General features: G+C 53.0%; 5 protein-coding genes across 5 annotated transcripts; 3 read left to right on the forward strand and 2 right to left on the reverse strand.

The window, feature by feature from the left end:
* Positions 1–17: 17 nt before the first annotated feature.
* On the reverse strand, positions 18–3,566 carry BO97DRAFT_440431 (uncharacterized protein; the record flags this gene model as incomplete). Its single annotated transcript, XM_025698073.1, has 7 exons — positions 18–332; positions 509–724; positions 957–1,461; positions 2,110–2,543; positions 2,639–2,723; positions 2,783–3,095; positions 3,150–3,566. The coding sequence occupies 7 exons, from the start codon at positions 3,564–3,566 to the stop codon at positions 53–55; spliced, it is 2,250 nt and encodes a 749-aa protein (XP_025554937.1). The 3' UTR covers positions 18–52.
* Positions 3,567–4,647: 1,081 nt separating this feature from the next.
* Positions 4,648–5,221, forward strand: BO97DRAFT_475437 (uncharacterized protein; the record flags this gene model as incomplete). The annotated part of the gene is made up of 3 exons (XM_025700407.1): positions 4,648–4,687; positions 4,760–4,841; positions 4,899–5,221. Exons 1-3 carry the CDS (start codon positions 4,652–4,654, stop codon positions 5,219–5,221), a joined length of 441 nt encoding a protein of 146 aa, XP_025554938.1. The 5' UTR covers positions 4,648–4,651.
* A 681-nt stretch (positions 5,222–5,902) lies between these two features.
* Positions 5,903–6,583, forward strand: BO97DRAFT_458675 (uncharacterized protein; the record flags this gene model as incomplete). Its single annotated transcript, XM_025699239.1, has 3 exons — positions 5,903–5,974; positions 6,029–6,095; positions 6,145–6,583. 3 exons carry the CDS (start codon positions 5,903–5,905, stop codon positions 6,489–6,491), a joined length of 486 nt encoding a protein of 161 aa, XP_025554939.1. The 3' UTR covers positions 6,492–6,583.
* A 1,008-nt stretch (positions 6,584–7,591) lies between these two features.
* Positions 7,592–8,899, reverse strand: BO97DRAFT_458681 (alpha/beta hydrolase). The gene is made up of 3 exons (XM_025699240.1): positions 8,666–8,899; positions 8,204–8,604; positions 7,592–8,143 (listed from the first exon to the last, which is right to left on the reverse strand). The coding sequence occupies exons 1-3, from the start codon at positions 8,724–8,726 to the stop codon at positions 7,826–7,828; spliced, it is 780 nt and encodes a 259-aa protein (XP_025554940.1). The 5' UTR covers positions 8,727–8,899; the 3' UTR covers positions 7,592–7,825.
* A 1,128-nt stretch (positions 8,900–10,027) lies between these two features.
* BO97DRAFT_383516 (acetyl-CoA synthetase-like protein) lies at positions 10,028–13,538 on the forward strand (the record flags this gene model as incomplete). Its single annotated transcript, XM_025693370.1, has 2 exons — positions 10,028–11,470; positions 11,523–13,538. 2 exons carry the CDS (start codon positions 10,028–10,030, stop codon positions 13,536–13,538), a joined length of 3,459 nt encoding a protein of 1,152 aa, XP_025554941.1.
* Positions 13,539–13,583: the final 45 nt, after the last annotated feature.

Below are 13,583 nucleotides of genomic sequence, written 5' to 3' on the forward strand. Positions count from 1 at the left end.
TTTTCACTATTTGACACGGATTCACAGCGGGTACTCATCGGGTCATAGAATATCAGCATGCTAAAAATAATCGCTTCGTAATGCAACCGATACTTCCGATGAACCGGCCCGCGACCAAAGTAGCATAATCGGGTGCAGCGGCTTGGATGATGGCTCCGACGACGAAGAAGACGGCGGCAACCGTCAGATCCCACTTGCGAGAGATGCAGATGCGATCCGCGACGGGAGGGAAGAACAGACAGCCAATGAAGGCGCTGAGTTCCAACATCGCAGTCATGAGGGCGGTGTTGAAGCCGTAGTGAGCGTTGTCGGGCGAGCACTCGGGGGAATTGCTGTCGGAACTGGTTCATCTCCGGAATGATTGTGATGACACCTTGGTCTAGAGTCGGGAGCCACTTTCAGTCAGCGGGCGATCACCAGCATCTTTTCCCCGGATCAGTCAAGCAACCTACCGTAACCGAACGAGAAACCACCGATGGAAGTCAGCCAAGCTGCGCCAAACACGTACGGAGACCGCATGAGATCCCGCAGCTGACCATTGTCATACTTGACCTCGGTCGACAGCAGTTCCAGAGAGTTGTCATTGACAAACTCATCGCGGATGGCTTTCTCCTTGTTTGAGGATGAATCGTCTTTCAAGGCAATCCATCTCCGACCCGGCAATTGACGGCTTGACTTTCCCCGCATGCAGAGTCGGGTATGGCCGCTGGGGCAGTCTGAAGACCTAGGGGTGAAGTGAAGAGGAGACGGGGAGTCGGAGTGTATCCCATGTCCCTGATTGGTAATACTCTGGAGCCGGAGGTTTTATACCCCATCCGACAAGCACCAAAAAGGGAAACCTGTCCCATTGAGTACAAATAAGTCAGCCAATATTACTCCTCGCTAGCCAAAAAAAAAGGCTTAACCTCGGGGAGATTCCGTCCGAAACACTGAGTGCATGACATCATTGTTCTCACTCCTGCTTCATTCGAGCCTCGTACAGCGTGCCGCCCCGCTTCTGGGCTGTCACGACGTCCGTGCCTTTGTCTAGGAGGTCCATGGTTGACGACAGGGCGATGTTGTTAATGGGTTCGATGGTGAACAGGTGCACCCATTTGTTGAAGTCCAGCGTGACATCGACCGGGTCGGGCATGGCTTGTCCAGGTGGCATGGGAGCCGTGCAATGGGCATCGATGGCTTTGAGAAGCCGCTTCGTAGTCTGTACGACCTTGAACTCCCACAACTCGAGGTTTTTGATGGCAAAAGCAGCGGAGAGAGTCTTACGCTGGTGGGCATGGCCACTCTTATCAACCACGTCAAAGAGATGGGTATGGCTTCCTCCGAGGATCACGTCGTTCAGGTCCTTCACACATGGCGTGCTATGTCCATAAATGTCCTTGATAGCCTGGGTGTCGCCGAAGGAGAGCGAGTTCGGTCCAGTGCGCAGAATTGGCGCTTGGCGATGAGCCTCGTGGAGATCCCCTGCCAAAATGATGAGAGTGCTATAATTTTTATTGCAATGGTGTCGTAGAACTCGTTCAAGGGTCTTTCACGAGTCACAACTTCATAGACATCTGCTCTGAAAGTCAATACATCACTTCAGATGGGTCAAGGCGGACTATAATTCCAATTTAGTCTCTGGTTTCTACCAGAATGCTATCTGTGTACCACAATGTTCTTCTGATGAAGAGACTGTTTTGTTTGATGGATGAGGGCATGTGCCACTGCGCTGGAGCCACCTTGCGCCTACAGTATCTTAAAAGTTTCCTTTTTGGGTAATTTGGCGACACGACATCGCTGCTGATAGTTCTCTGATATTTAATTCAATGAACCCCGCTGACGCAGACGCGATTATGCAGCGCACTCAAAGATCCGAGCAAGATCTCGAGCATCTGGGGTAAGTGGACAAGGCGGGGCATACTATCGTTACAGCAAGTGGGGTCCCTCAGCTGGAGCTATCCCATGCCGTTCTGTTGGCCATGCATAATCCCTTTCGAGCCAGTCAATAACCGAATCAATGCATTCTGCTCGTCTGGGTTGGTGATATACTCTCCACATATGGCAATTCCTACCATGGCGTGACTAGGGCAGCTGGGCAAGGCAAATTAGGCACAGCCAATCCACACAGACGCCAAGCGCAGTCTTGCAACTCATCCGCTAGAGTTTTGTTTCGTGCAGAAGCGCCAATTCCCAGTCGCGATGCCCGTCGGGGATCAGATACCGCCAAGAGGATCCGTCCAAGCTCGAAGTGCTGGGCCCCCACAACCTGCCAGCTGTTCATGTGCCAGTTCTCGGGAAAATACTCTCCGGCTGTCGGCCCAGGTTCTCGATAGTGTATTTGTCTAAAGGCTGGTGGCGTTGCCTCCTTACAGCGCTGCTCGACGGACTTTAGAGCTGACCAGCGCTGCGTCCGCTCTTCTGCGCCCGAACAGTGGCTGTCACCAAAGCAGAACGTTAGAAGACCAGCCACCCACACAAGGATCCTGTTGGCCCAAACAAAGTCATTGGTTTGGAGATACTGGTAGCCTGAAGGGGCGTTGGTAGAGGAAAGCACTCCATATTTCCTGCCGGAGAGCACTGAGAACGGCCGAATGGCGCAACGAAACAGAAGGACAGGCAAGTACATTATGATCCCGACTTGGGCTATGGATTCGTGTACCAAGCATAGAACGATTCATCTCGCTGTGTGTTCACATTAAACTGGATGGCATTGAGGTATGTTCCTGAATCACATATTGACGGAGCTAAGTCAAGGCAGTGTCAGCATATCGCTACCAGGAGACCACATCCTGAAAGACCTCACCTTCAATCCGCTCATAGAATCGGAGGATCGTGGCAACTGTGAGAAAGTCTTCGCTGTATTCTTCGTCGGGGTCATGCGATATCTCAATCAAATACGAGATGCAAATGTCATGATAGCGGATCGCTGTTTCGGCATTCAGAAGTAATTGAACCTCTTTCGGAATCCCAAGAGACTCTACTGGCTTGCCACAGGATGCTAAGCGGGTCAAAAGTCCGGCTGAGGCCGTGTATATCGCGTATCGCAGTACCGAGCAAAACATGGCTCGTTCAGGGACATGAAGAGCAAAGTGGCGATCTCGGTCATTGGAATCAAACTATGCCGGTGAGTCGCTTAATGGGCTTCAACAGTAATTGTTCGGTACTCTTACCCACTGAGCTAGATTCTGTGCGAAGTGCCGAAGCAGAAAGGCCTCCTCGAGGCTCAGGTAAGCAGTATCGGAATTCGATGTCGGCCCCCCATGCAGAGAACCCGGTAGATATCTGCTCCTCTCTGATAGGCCCAGTGCCCGCTTCATGTGTTGAATGCCACTGCTCGCATGCTCTGCCGTGTACGAAGACGATCGAAATGTATTGTTGTCGTGCCGAGTAATCTTCGAGGCTTGCATAGATGAAGCCCGTTCGTCGTGCTGTTTGTGCTCGGAAAGTGACGAAGATGGTGGACAAAATTGGTCTGTCCGACTTACACGACACGAAGCCCTTGTCTTGACCAGCAGCCCATTACAGCCTTCGCTTGCAGCTGTGGTCTCCTCGGAGGCGGCTTTCTTCTGGCCTACGCGGGAAGTCATGTCGACATATGTCAAGCGGCCTGAGCAGTGAGTATCGGTCGCAGATGCTTAATATAAGTCTGGCTTGTGACGTAGGTCTCTTCCTTGACTGTTCCCAGGGCTGGTCTGGTGCGAAATCGAACGTTTGCTTGCGGCGAGGAATTTGGCGGAAACGGATCTTTGGAGGAGCAGGGTCGCACCGGGCTCTGGTTGTCTGACACGACCGACAAGGGGTACCTCCGGAGCCTGAACTATCAGTCAATCGAACAATGCAAATCTTCGAGTGAGTCGTTTCTCACATCGAAGGTGACGGTCTAGAGGTGCTCATGGTGTCAGTGACGGATGACTCTTTGGCGGCTGAGTGCCTCACCTTTGCATCGGAGGCAAGATTGCGCTGAGGCTGTTAGAGCTGTCATTATCGGTATGAGCTAGAAATAAAAGCCACAGTAGAAGAGGCCACACTGAAAGGAGTCTGATATATCGCGATAGTATGAAGAAAGGGAGTTGAGGTAAGGGCAGATAAATGGGAGAAGCTCAAGCTTGTGGATACGCGCGGGGGATGGAGACAATTCCTCAATCGGGAAGGCGCGTTGCGGGGAATATGCCTGATCTTTGAGGCAGAAACATGTCTCGATTGGGATAGTGCCATCAACATCCATCCATCAACAACATCACCTATCATTATCTATGATCAAGGATGGATTGGGCAGGGAGAAAAGATTAGTAGAGTAAGTCAGTAGCTCAAGCCAGTCAGCTCAACATGATGGAAAGGTAACTACCAGAGTGAATGATCCATATCTCTCTACCGGGCAGTAAGATTCCGCTCATCCTGCGGTAGTGTTTCCTTCACTACAACTGTTAGATCTTCTAACGGAACCCTCGCAGCAACCTCTCGATATAAGAGTGAACTTCTCTCCTCAGTCTACATCCTCTCTCTACCCTCTCCGCCTCTTTTGACAACAACTTCTATCTATCTTCACGGACACTCTTACCTTGTCTTTCATCAGCTTGACTCATACCATCAACCATCAACCCATCACAACAACTCCACTTGCCTACCGCTCAACTGGCTAATCCAACTAGCAACACCAATTTTATCATACAAAATGCCTATTGCCTGGACCGCAGAGGCGAACGCCAAGGTACGCGTCCATGCCCCTGCTTTCTCTCTTTACCTCATAACAGCGGACTGATCTTGTTCTCGCTCTCGACAGCTGTTTCTCGGTGTCCTGACCCAGACTAGAAGTCAGAATATGAAGCTCGATTACACTGCCCTTGCGGAGTACATGGGATCTGGTAAGAACGACTACAACCTTTCCAACTTCTCGCACTCGGTCTCTAATATGATAATAGGCTGTACTGTCCGAGCAGTGCAGCAGCAGATCGACAAGTTGAGAAAGCAGGTCAGCGACGGCGCCAGTAACCCCAACACCCCCGCTGGTACACCCCGCAAGAAAGCTGCGACAGATGCCAGTGGCGGTACGCCCAGCAAGGCTGTTACACCCGCCAAGCGCAAGGCCAGCCGTATCGCTAAGCCGAAGACTCCGACTAAGAAGAGCAAGGGTGCTGCCAAAACTGAGGTCAAGGAAGATGAGGACGATGATGACATTGAGGACGATGAGAAGTTTGCTATTAAGGATGAATCGAGCGATGAGAGTGACAACATGTGTGTCTAGGAATCAAAGCTCACGGTAGAGCTCGACTTCTTGTCATGGGCCGCACCTTTGTTTTCGGACGCGCTGTATCGCTTGTGGCTTTGGGACTGCTGCCTAGAGCTAGGTCGGTTGGACTTTTTTCAATGCTTTTTCATTTTCAGGCCATTCAACTTATGTGGCTTGATGGGATTTCTACACGTGAAATATCTGGGGATAGTGATGTACGCAGGTTACTTTAGCCTCCAGTTATCACCTTTAGAGATCAACAAGATATGCGAAGCCTGTATGTTAAGGTGAATATCTTCTCGAGCACCTTTCCAAGAACCCCCTCAAGCACCTAGAATATTTAGGATAAACACACGGGTTGCATGCCTACGTTACATTTGGTTCTCTGAAGAAGCCATAGAGAAATGTAACATAGGAGAGCTTGAATTGAATGGTTAAAGGAAAGAAGATTGAGTTAATGTGGCAGTGACTCTCAGACAAAGCTCCCTCATAACACTGCTGGAGGTGAGAGGAGTGTGAACTGCACACTATCTCACTTCACTCTTCCAGCCGCAGATGAACTATAAAAGCATCACTTCTACTCCTTTCTTCTACTCTTTCCAACTACCCTCTTCATCCACTCTCTTCTCTACCCCACTATTATCCACTCTGAGCTTCATCCCAGAATTCTGACTCCACTCATCTACAACCATCAACATGCAGCCAATAGCACAATCCAACCGAAACACGCAAAGCAAAATGCGTTGGACACCTGAAAACATGAGCATCGTATGTCTTGTGAGCCTTGTTTTAAACTAAGCGAAATTAACGACCGGATCCTAGCTCTGGGAGACTTTTTTCGAGAGCCACAATCTCACCATCGACGTCGACAAAATGGCAGCTATCTGGCGTATGTTCCTCTAACACTCAATCCCACTACAACCGATGGCTATCTCCAGCTAACCCAATAACTCTCGTAGCCGACGGCGAAGAAAAGCCGACTGCCCGCGCCATTAAGGAGCGCCTCGAGAAATTCCGCCGAAACCTCAAGAATGGCGGTATCACCTTCAGCATGGGCACCAAGCGCGCAAGCAACCAGGATTCGCCGGCGAAAGCAACACCGAAGAAGAAGCGCGTCACAAAGAAGATGAAGGATGAGGCCAAGGTCAAAGCGGAAGAGGACGAGACACTTCACGATAGTGGGGATGAAGACATCGCAGCCAAGGACGGCACCACCATCGTCAAGGAGGAAGACGGGGACGAGGCGATGCAGGAGCCTGGTGCTTCGGCAAATGACGTGCTTTAGGCGAGCAACGGAATTATTTTCCGGGCTTGAAATTTCTGGCTTGGAGTTCGGTTTTCACGATGCGATAAGATACGTTGAATGCTTTGAGGGGGGAATTTTTTACGGTGTCTATTCCATAGTTGGTAGACCTAACCCGAGGAGATAGCCATAGAAAACCTTGTTGACAGCTACGAACCAGTAATCCAGTACATTTAGATTCGTTGAATTTGACCCATCAGCGTCTGCCCCTTTTTCATTGCGTCTTGTTCACATCATTCTAACCTCTACGAACCGTAATTCGTCAGGGAAGGGACCGCATAAGTACCCTCATCGGGCAGTATCCAGAAACCAGCTGTAAGCTCCATCGCCTCCCGTCAGCCAAGCCAGATCCATCAGCATGGAAACCCGAAATTCGCCGTCGATGGCAATCTTGATAGCCAGATCCATCCCAGCGCCGATCTCCAGCGGGTGGATCTCCGCCCCGCCGATCGGCGTTGATCGACAAACACTCTTGCTGAGCTTCCCACGTTCGTCCTGCTGTGACTTGAATCTGCCTAGATGTGTAGCGCTCGCATGATAGAACCCGTATTGATAATTATGCTCCAAGTCAGCATTGGCGCCCTCAACATATCAGGAGAGTTCCAACTAATGCTGTCATGTCATTAACCCCGGACGAACGGAGAGCCTTCCGGCAGGGCTTGACGATCCCTGCCCTAATAGGCATCTCTGCCAAAAGCCGGAATGACAGGCACGAACCTTGGAACAGCAAGCCTCGATCGACTCGTGCACTGCCTTGATAAGGACCTAGCTGCAACCGGTGGAGGTCCGCGTTTCATTGCGGTGGATAGGGTGCGGAAATGCTAGCCTTGGTGCTTGCAGCCCACCGCGATGAGGTTCGTTGCTGCAGTCGCGGACTCGGCAATTGGGAATCCACCGATAGACCCCTCCCTGAGCTAAATCCTGTACTGATCCTACGGTGCCTGCCCATCCCTGAACTCCTGGAGTGGAGCAGGAATCCCTTAGGCCTCATCGGCTGCGTAGCTCAGACGCTATCTCTGAGCCCAACAAAGGTAACGCGTCATTGGCAGGGTGATTACAATCTGATTGACATCTGCAGGGAATGCCGCAGATAACTCGGGACAACCGCCGGCAGCACAATGCATTAGGTTCGCTATACAAAGAATTAAAAACGGAAAAACGCCAGAAGGGGTACTTGGTAACCAGGAACACCGAGCTAACAATCAGAGAACGCCAAGACAAGACTAGACCCATGACTTCAGACGAGTCATGTATGTTTTCCATCTCCACACGGGTCCATGCCATCGAGAAATCACAGGATGATGTCGCGAAGGACGCTATACGTCAATCCATTCTGGGTCGACCTGGTCTCGCTCGAGGGCCCATCCGGTCGTCTTCCGGATGAACTTGGTGACCAATTCCTTGATCTGGGGCCCTCGAGGGATGTAGTGCGACCCCTGGAAGTACTCCACTTGCGCATTGGCGCACTGATCAACCAGCTTCAGCGATTGTCGTTCCGTGACCCAGGTGTCTAGCGCAGCGATGAAGTGCATCACCGGCGTCTGGATCTTGCGCGAATAGATCCACTCGTACGTCTGGTGCTCGAACATGAATGCGGAAAATGCAATGCAGAACTGCATCGGCGGATGCTTAACCTAGTTTGGAAACGCGTTAGAGCAGTGGTCTGAGTTGGATGAAAAACTGGCCATAATTACTTGAAAGTGAGGGTTCATCTTGTTGTTCTGCTCTAGCAATGCGGTCAGAATGACGGACCACGCAGCCCCAGCCGAGAAGCCAATCACCCCGACGAAAGGGCCATGCTCGTTCAGAACGATAGCTAGATGCTTCCAGGTGTGCTCGAGTCCCTTGAGCTCGGAGGTCTCTGGGTCGCCGTAGCCCCAGAGCCAGCTGTCGGGAAGTCGGTTGGGCTTCATGTAGCTTTCGTCGCATGCATCGATCTCGGATGCAGGGATCGGTCCATCTAGATAGACGAACTCCACAACCCCCGGGTAGAGGTATTCGTGTGTGATGGAGGAAGTCGCAAAGACAGCTCGAGCGATCGGATCGTGAAGATAGCGCATCTTGGTTTGGAAGGTGTGTGCGGATTGCCCGGTGCCTATGGTCGTCGTTGCTCAGTCCCGCTCTAAAGAGCTTGCAAGCGAATCAAGAGTACTCACCGTGAAGCATCAGAATCTTCGCTTTGCGCGGAGCTTGCTGAGATGGGGTCTCCAGATACATTGTGACGATTAGTGTGAGAAAGCACGATCTGAGGGAGGATCTTTGAGGGGGCTGATGTCTCACAGGCCACCCTCAGGGCTCGGGCAGGCCCCTATATATGGACAATCGGGAGCTGAGCACTGACAGGTCCCTCCTGATTGTTCACTAAGCGTCTCGATGATCATCACTTCTGCGAATCCCACGGAAAAAAGTTGCTTATGTGGGCACTCAGTGTTGTCCCACCCTCTCGTGGCACTATCGACTACAGGTTTCATCCCATAATTTCTCCTCTCAGTAAAGTTCTGCCTTACATCCACTATGATGGGCACGTTCGATGGCAAATGCTAAACTCTAGTCTAGCAGAGTATTCGCATTTGTCCACAACACAGCGCAGGCTCCGCTACAGGGCCTCGAGGGTCGGGTGGGTTTGTTTTTTTATTGAAGAATATTGAACTCAAATCGACTGACCAAAATAGAGTTTCAGTAGATGTAACTGAGCAGGCTCTTTGATTGGTATCATCATTCTGGCTATGATAGCATGCCATGTCATCAAAGTCTCTTGTTCTCCGATCGCAATCTCTGTAACAGCACTGGGAGTCAAACCCACTCATCACGATCGCAGCAGAAAATAGAAATCGCTATCTCCTGGCCAGACTGATCCACCCGCCCCTGGATCGTAACGGAGTAGTGACTTTCACATGGAGAGAGGCAAATTCGCGTTGATGGGCCAGCAAAAACCCTCCGTGGTGCTGGCCCGCCCCGCTAGATGAGTATCGCGGCCTGAGATTCACTCGGGGTCGACTATTGATTCACTAATGCCGTTAGACGTTCAGCGCCAGCACCGCCAGAGTGGTTATTCTGTCATATGCACCGTTAATTACTCGGAGGATTTATTTAGACCTTTGGACAACATTTGTGGCTGCAGCATCGAGCCTGTTAAGCGATCGGCCAGATCGGCACGGATCGCCGCGGCGGGACCCCAACTACCAGCTCCATGGATGGCTGTAGTGGAACGCACCGCAAGAATACGAACCACTTTCAACCAAAGAGAGGTCTGGATTATAGAGGGGCTATGATTGAGAGATTGGAGGGTAGGGGAGGTCCAGAGTCGTGGACTCCTGATAGTGTGGATTTGCGGTGGTACTATTGACAACTCTGGTCTCAGTCAACCAGCTCGATGGAGACGGATCTTGCGCTTGAATGTATAAGACCAGTGCGATCGCTGCCTTCGTGCTCCAAAGCCTTTTATTTGCTTCCTTTCTTCCCTTCTTTCTTTGTATTTTCGTATACTCCCTCACAGACTCAAACCTTAGCCTCTCATCATGGCAAGGAAAATCGTGGCCGAGGCCGCAGACGATTCACAGCAACCGCCAGACAGACATCTTTTCGGCCTGTTGAGACAGACTGCAGAGCGATTCCCGCACCACGACGCCGTTGTCGCACTGCGACAAAGCGAGGAACATGAGTCTGCCGGAGTCAAGGTGCAGAAGCCTTTGCGCTGGACCTTTTCAGAGCTGCACGCCCGGGGTGTGCGCTTGGCTGCCTCTTTAGCACAGGCAGGCATCGGCAGCGGCAGTCGCATTGCAGCCTTCCTCTTGAACGAAGCTGAGTGGGCTGTTTTGTTCTGGGCTGCAGCTCGCCTCGAATGTCAATTTGCCCCGTTGGATCCTCGGATGCTCGGTCAGCGCGCAGATACTCTTCATTTGTTGCGAAAGCTGGACCCTGCCGCGGTTTTTGTTTCGGCGGCGCCCATGACCACGCCTTTAGATGCCGCACTGCAAGAGGGGGGATTCCAGCCTATCTTGAAGGGCATCACCAGAGCCGCAAGCGACGAACCCGTCCCAGAAAGCTGGACAACATTACCACAACTGATGGCCAACGCATCGGACGAGTCCATCCTTCCTCCTTCACCCACAAACACCGACAAGACTGTTCTCATTCTCTTCACCAGTGGAACCACATCCCTGCCGAAGGGCTGTCCGCATACCACGCTCTCGATCGCCACACCGGGCCTGATGGTCGTGAACACCTTGAGCATCGAACCCGGCGATCTTCTCTGCGGGCATCTACCCAGTTTCCACATTTTCGCAATTGTGATGACGCTTGGAACCTGGTTCAGTGGAGCGACGGTTGTCTATCCCAGCCCGACCTTCGACCCCGCCGCTTCCTTGGAAGCCATCCGCCTCGGACCGAAAGTCCACACGGCGTGTGTGCCGTCCATGGTTCAGGCCATCGCCGCTCAGATCACCCCGGAAAGCGATCCGCTCGAGTCTCTATACCAGATCGTGCTGGGTGGCGCTTCGTTGTCGCCCAGCATCGTCGAGCTCTGTCTGTCGCTTGGCGCGAGTCGGGCCATCGCAGGATACGGAACCACAGAAGGCGTGGCTACCCTGCTGAATTTCTACGAGGCCGCATCGCACCAGAAGATCCAAGGAGAGGTGTGCTTGGGTCCCCCACGAGCCGGCGCCAAAGTCAAGATCTGCGCGCCTGATAGCCGGGTTCCCATCCGTCGAGGCCAGCTCGGGGAGTTGCATCAGGGTGGTTATCCTATTTTTGGAGGATATCTCGATGCAAGTGCAGAAGACAACAGCACTTGCTACACTGAGGACGGTGTGAACTGGTCTGCGACCGGTGATCAAGGTTATATGGACAAAGACGGTAATGTCTACCTCCTGGGCAGATACAAAGACCTGATCATCCGCGGTGGCGAGAACATCTCGCCTGTCAAGATCGAGCAGTGCTTGACCAAACTCCCTGGAGTCAGGGTAAGTAGATTCGCTTTCTGGCCTACGAAATCCATGCTAACCTCGATTTCAGGAGGCTTATGTCGTAGGGATTCCCGATCCCGTGGCCGGTGAAGTGCCGATGGCTGTGATCCGTCGCGACAAATCCGTCGATGTGTCCTCAAGCACGCTGCAGGCTAAGGTGCAGGAAGAGCTCGGACGCTCGTTTGCTCCCACCATGATTCTCGAGCTGCAGGATGACTTGAAGCAAGAGCGTTACCCCACTACCACCACCGGCAAGGTTTTGAAGCCGAATCTGAAAACCTTGGTGGTTGAATACCTGGAGCAGCAGACCACCATGGATCCTACCTCTGGAGACTTCGTTTCTCAAGCCGCTGCCATCTGGGCGTCCATTACCGGAGTCAAAGCGGACCAGCTCGATCTCGACGCTCCTATCCGAACCTTCGCCGACAGCATGATGATGATCCAGTACTTGCATACCGCCACCAAGCGGCTTGGACGGGTGACACGCAAAGACCTGATCGAGCACGACACGATTCGGAAGCAAGCCCAGTTTCTGGCCGATCGCAGCATAGCCAGCATGAAAGCGCCGGTCGTTCAGGCGCCTACCAACGACGCTCAGCACACTTACCTCGATCCAGCTCGGGTACAGCAGGTAGGCGAATCGACCCTTCGCCCACTTGGATTTGGCTGGGACGACGTTGAGGACACAATGCATGTTACCGACACCCAGACCTGGTTCTTGAAAGATACCCTCAGTCCCAGCGCCTTCAAGATCCGAACCTCTTGGATTGCCGCGCCCGACCTGAGCGCGGAGTACCTCGAGGCTATTCTCCACCTGTGGCTGCATCGCCATCCGCTTCTGCGCAGCACCGTCGCACAGTACGACAAGGACCGGATGATCTGGATGGTCATGCGCCCGACCGCCAGATGGATGAAGCTGCACATTGCCCATGACAATGAAGTGGATCACATTGCTGCGTTGTCTGCATACAAGGCCGACAACCCTTGGGAAGGCTGCGTCGTGCTGCCCGGTCCCTTCCTGAAGGCGACCATCGTCAAGGATCGCCACTCATCTCGTGCGGGTGTAGTCCTACACTGCCACCACGGCATCTACGACGCGGTGACCATCTTCCGCTGGCTGCAGGACTTCAAGGACCTCCTTGCCAACCATGGTCTTCCGCGCATGGACTTCCGCAACTATGGCCGGTTCATCTCCGACTACCAGAAGTACATTTACAGCCAAGCCGCCGATGATGCCGTCGACTTCCACGTCAAGCGTCTGAAGGGCGTCTCAGCTGCGCAGGATGTGCCTTGGCCGCGCCTGTCCACATGGAACGAAGTCCGGGCCAAGGGGCTGGACCCGTTCATCAGCGGCTCGACCAAGAAGTACATCCACCTGCCCCGGCTGGCGGAAATGCGCAGCGCGTCAAACATCCCCGTTCCCGTTGTCGGCAAGTGCGCGTGTGTCTTACTCAACGCGCATCGGACGGGCGTCTCCGAAGCGGTGTTCAACGTCGCCGCGTCCGGGCGATTCTGGCCCGGTGCGGAGAACGACGAGACCCTCATCCAGCACCCCAACCCGCTGGAGATCGACGGGCCAATGATCGGGTTCTTCGTCGAGCGCGTCACCGTCGATCCCCGTGAAACGGTCCGCTCTCTACTGACACGTCTCACGGAGGACCAGGATGTGGCCAGTCTATATACTCATGCCCCCTTCAGTCGTGTTCTGAGCCGCCTCCGGGAGCTGGATGTTGCTGCGGGCACCGACGACGCGACCTTCATCGAACAGGCGGCCTTCAATCAGGTTTTCAACTGGCGCTTGGAGCAGTACTCCGAGCAGGAGACGGATCCCATCCGCATGGTTGACTTCCGTGGTGGATACGATCTCGGGCTCATCTGGCTTCCTACTCTCTTGCCAGACAATATCTTGGAGCTGGAGGTCATTAGGAACACGCTGGCATTGAATGACAAGGAGACGGTGGAGATCATGGCGGAGTATCTGTCCATTATGGCGTGGCTGTGTGACCCCGAGAATCTGGAGAAGCCCCTGTCGGAGTGCCGTTATGAGGGATCGGTGTGTTGGTAGATGTAAAACCAACAGGTCGATTGATTGCTTGAGTGAGCGCAGGTG

Source organism: Aspergillus homomorphus (assembly GCF_003184865.1).
Source record: "Aspergillus homomorphus CBS 101889 unplaced genomic scaffold BO97scaffold_4, whole genome shotgun sequence".
NCBI lineage: Eukaryota > Fungi > Ascomycota > Eurotiomycetes > Eurotiales > Aspergillaceae > Aspergillus > Aspergillus homomorphus.